This window comes from Salvelinus sp. IW2-2015, linkage group LG4p (genome assembly GCF_002910315.2).
Source record: "Salvelinus sp. IW2-2015 linkage group LG4p, ASM291031v2, whole genome shotgun sequence".
NCBI classification, from domain to species: domain Eukaryota; kingdom Metazoa; phylum Chordata; class Actinopteri; order Salmoniformes; family Salmonidae; genus Salvelinus; species Salvelinus sp. IW2-2015.
This window is the reverse complement of record NC_036841.1, coordinates 24,418,705-24,422,507: the sequence shown is the minus strand read 5'-3', so window position 1 is coordinate 24,422,507 and position 3,803 is coordinate 24,418,705. Positions and strand designations below refer to the sequence as shown.

Here is a 3,803-nt window from a genome sequence, read left to right as displayed (position 1 = left end):
AGCAGGAGGCCATGAGCCAGCATGACCCACTCAGGAGCATCCGGAGAGAGAGGAGACTAGGAGAGGCTACACTAGAATCACAGCTCAGGCATTGGAAATCCTCATTACTGTAAAACCTCCATGTTTTATGGCATAACGTCAAGCTTTGAAGGACAACAGAAACAGTTGAGAGTCGTTCAAAGGGCTCGATTTTTTTGCACGACAGAAAGTATAAGATTGCTTTTTTTAAAGATTATCACAAACAATAGCTCTGACTTTGCTGATAACTTCTTTATTGAGGAAAAATGTGACTGTGATATGGGTTGTCTTACCTAGCTATCTTGAGATCAATGCACTAACTAAGTCGCTCTGGATAAGAGTGTCTGCTAAATTACTAAAATGTTAATGTAATTCATTGAAAGGTTATAATGTATCCCATATTCTAAAGTATTTCCCACACAACATTCAACTGTATCTAAACAGAAGGTGACCGTGTGTAGTCAGTGGTGATGGTTCTCCGTGGATCATGTCAGTTCTCACACAGGTCACCCTGGCAACAGTAGGCGTTGACACCCGAGACACACATCTCCTCGCAGGTACGAGTCACCGTGTCAGCTGTGAAGGAAAAGAAGGAGGTAGAAAATGTTTGAGCAATTTACAGATGATTATTGCACTCAGTTGATTAATAATACATCAATATTATTGATACAGATTGAAAGGACTGAATGAAAGAAGAAAAGTGGAATATTTACCAGTCACCACAGTTCTGCAGTACATGCTCGATGGTGGACATTCTGTCACTTGCTTGCAGTCAGCGTCATCCTCTTCACAGGTGTAACACCTGAGTGTGAGCACTGTGGAGAAATTCACATTCAGAGCAGAAGTGATGATAGGATTCTTAAAGTGTAAATCATCATTAGCTTATCAAAAAAACAGTGGTGGAAAAAGTACCCAATTGTCATACTGTAGTAAAAGTAAAGATACCTTCATAGAAAATGACTAAAATAAAAGTGTAAGTCATCTAGTAAAATACTACTTGAGTAAAAGTCTAAAAGTATTTGGTTTTAAATATGTTTCAGTATCAAAAGTAAAGGTAATTGCTAAAATATACTTAAGTATCAAAAGTAAAAGTAAAAGTATAAATCATTTCAAATTCCTTATATTAAGCAAACCAGACGGCATGATTTTGTTGTTGATTTAATTGAGGGATAGCCAGGGGCACACTTCAACACTCAGACATCATTTACAAACAAAGCATTTGTGTTTAGTGAGTCTGCCAGATAAGAGGCAGTAGGGATGACCAGGGATGTTCTCTTGATAATTGTGTGAATTGGACCATTTTCCTGTCTTGCTAAGCGTTCACAATGTAACTGGTACTTTTGGGTGTCAGGGAAAATGTATGGAGTAAAAGTAAAAGTTTTCAAAAACAGAAACAGTTAAGTAAAGTACAGATACCCCAAAAACAACTTAAGTAGTACTTTAAAGTATTTTTACTTAAGTACTTTACACCACTGCAAATAAATTCATTGGTTATGAGAAAGTTAGTTGTAAGTCTATCAAGAGGACTGTGAGCATTTTCATTCCTTACTAAGTTGTTGAAGATCCTTCACTGTTATAAGATCAAACTTTCCCCTAACAAACATAGTTCAGCAACATCATGCAACATAGGCTACATATAAATCATTTTACCCTGGACCTGAAATTTAGTTTTTTTAAAGCACACCTCAACCAAGTGTTGCATCTATCATATTTATAAACCAGTCTATATTTATTAAGTTTGCTCACCTTGAGTGCTACAGAGCAGCACCAGCAGCACGGTTGTCAGTAGCAGGGTCCTCATGTTGTTCAGTAGTGTGAAGGAGTAATGTACAGATACAGCTTTTGTACTGATACACCTTGCACTGTACTGAGTACTCACCTAAACAGACTGGTTTATTTCATTGTGCACTTCCATTAAATACATTCCTTTCCCCTGAGACAAGGAGGAGGAGCAACTACAGTGGAGGGACTGGTGAAGTGGTTTTTCAGTCCTCTCTATGTTCTAAGAATGCATTCTTGCCAGTGAATCTGGCATCAGCATCTGGGCATGCAAATCAGACAATAGAGTGTTGTCCCCATTGCTGGGAAATAAACAGGAAATAACCAGGAAATAACCTGGTTAAATAACCTAACCAGTTGGACTGCATTCTTTCATTACAGTCCAAACAACTAAATGAATAGAACTTCACAAGCATAGTCCTATTCATTATCTTAAAAAAGCATTACTTTCAGAAGTTTTCAAATTGGTATGCAGGGACCAACTAGGACCAGAAATTAGGCATTTCTAACACACCGGCCCCCCATTTTTCCTCCAGATGCCCCATTATTAGCCAAATAATTATACATATGTGCAAAAACACCAACTTAGACAGGCCCATTGTGCTACAGATTGATCAGCCCATCTGGAATTTGCCAGAACTGCCTATGGCCAGTCTGTCTCTGTAGGAATGTATGACACAGATGACATACAGCATTACAACCAATGGGCTACTAAGGAATACATCTGTTTTTCAAAGACTTCATGGAAATATCTCACATAAGGTTAAGGTTTGCATGGCCTTGCCTAAAACTAGTAGCTGGTTGGGAGTAAAGTTACCTTTGATGAAACCTCTTGCAACCTTTCACTCCATATCACATTGCCTTATAGTTGCAGTTGGGTCAAGGCTGCTAGAACAACTACTACATGTTTACCTATATTTAATTGGGATGGCAGGTAGCCTAGTGGTTAGAGCTTTGCTGGATCGAATCCCCGAGCTGACAAGGTAAAAATATGTTGTTCTGCCCCTGAACAAGGCAGTTAACCCACTGTTCCCCCGGTATGCTGTCATTGTAAATAAGAATTTGTTCTTAACTGACTTGACTAGTTAAATAAAGGTTCAATTAAAATTAAAATTAAATTGAAGGGACCCAAAATGCCCTTTGAAACCAAATCACTTTACAGCACATCACATGCTGACTTGTGTGGAACTGAGAAGAGTGGCAAGTGGTTTAAAACAAGAACATAAGTCAGCAATATGCATACGCTGAAAGTGGTAAACGTCACACCATTATGAATTCAATACCTCTAGTCTAAAACATCAGTCACATTGTGCAGTAGTACGAGTGGCCCACTGAAATAACCTATGAAAGCATGGCCCCAGAAACATTGACTTTCTATCCACCCCATGGCTTAATCTACACTACATAACCAAAAGTATGTGGACATCAGCTTGTCGAACAGCTCATTCGAAAATCATGGGCATTAATATGGAGTTGGACCCCCATTTCCTGTAAAAACAGCCTCCACTCTTCTGGGAAGGCTTTCCACTAGATGTTGGTACATTGCTGCGGGAACTTGCTTCTATTCAGCCACAAGAGCATTAGTGATATCGGGCACTGATGTTGGGCGATTAGGCCTGGCTCACAGTCGGTGTAACAATTCATCCCAAAGGTGTTTGATGAGGTTGAGGACTGTGCAGGCCAGTCAAGTTCTTCCACACAGATCTCAACAAACCATTTCTGTATGGACCACGCTTTGTGCACAGGGGCATTGTCATGGAAAGGTCTTTCCCCAAACTGTTGCCACAAAGTTGGAAGCACAGAATCGTCTAGAATGTCATTGTATGCTGCAGCATCAAGATTTCCCTTCACTGGAACTAAGGGGCCTGGCCCAAACCATGAAAGACAGCCCCAGACCATTATTCCACCTTCTCCAAAATGTACAGTTGGCACTATGCATTGGGGCAGATAGCGTTCTCCTGGCATCCACCAAACCCAGATTGTCCGTCGGACTACTAGATGGTGAA

At 40.0% G+C, this 3,803-nt stretch overlaps 1 protein-coding gene across 1 annotated transcript; it reads right to left on the bottom strand.

Moving 5' to 3' along the window:
* Positions 1-251: 251 nt before the first annotated feature.
* On the bottom strand, positions 252-1,904 carry LOC111960737 (CD59B glycoprotein). The gene is made up of 3 exons (XM_023982933.2): positions 1,765-1,904; positions 732-833; positions 252-594 (listed from the first exon to the last, which is right to left on the bottom strand). The coding sequence occupies exons 1-3, from the start codon at positions 1,817-1,819 to the stop codon at positions 509-511; spliced, it is 243 nt and encodes an 80-aa protein (XP_023838701.1). The 5' UTR covers positions 1,820-1,904; the 3' UTR covers positions 252-508.
* Between the last annotated feature and the right edge of the window lie 1,899 nt (positions 1,905-3,803).

Bases quoted from the DNA above. Each gene is read 5' to 3' on its own strand.
- LOC111960737 (XM_023982933.2), bottom strand. From the start codon at position 1,819: ATGAGGACCCTGCTACTGACAACCGTGCTGCTGGTGCTGCTCTGTAGC. The intron at 834-1,764 runs GTGAGCAAACTT...ATTTCTCCACAG, and splicing joins GCTGCTCTGTAGCACTCAAG to TGCTCACACTCAGGTGTTAC. The intron at 595-731 runs GTAAATATTCCA...TTTCCTTCACAG, and splicing joins CTGCAGAACTGTGGTGACTG to CTGACACGGTGACTCGTACC.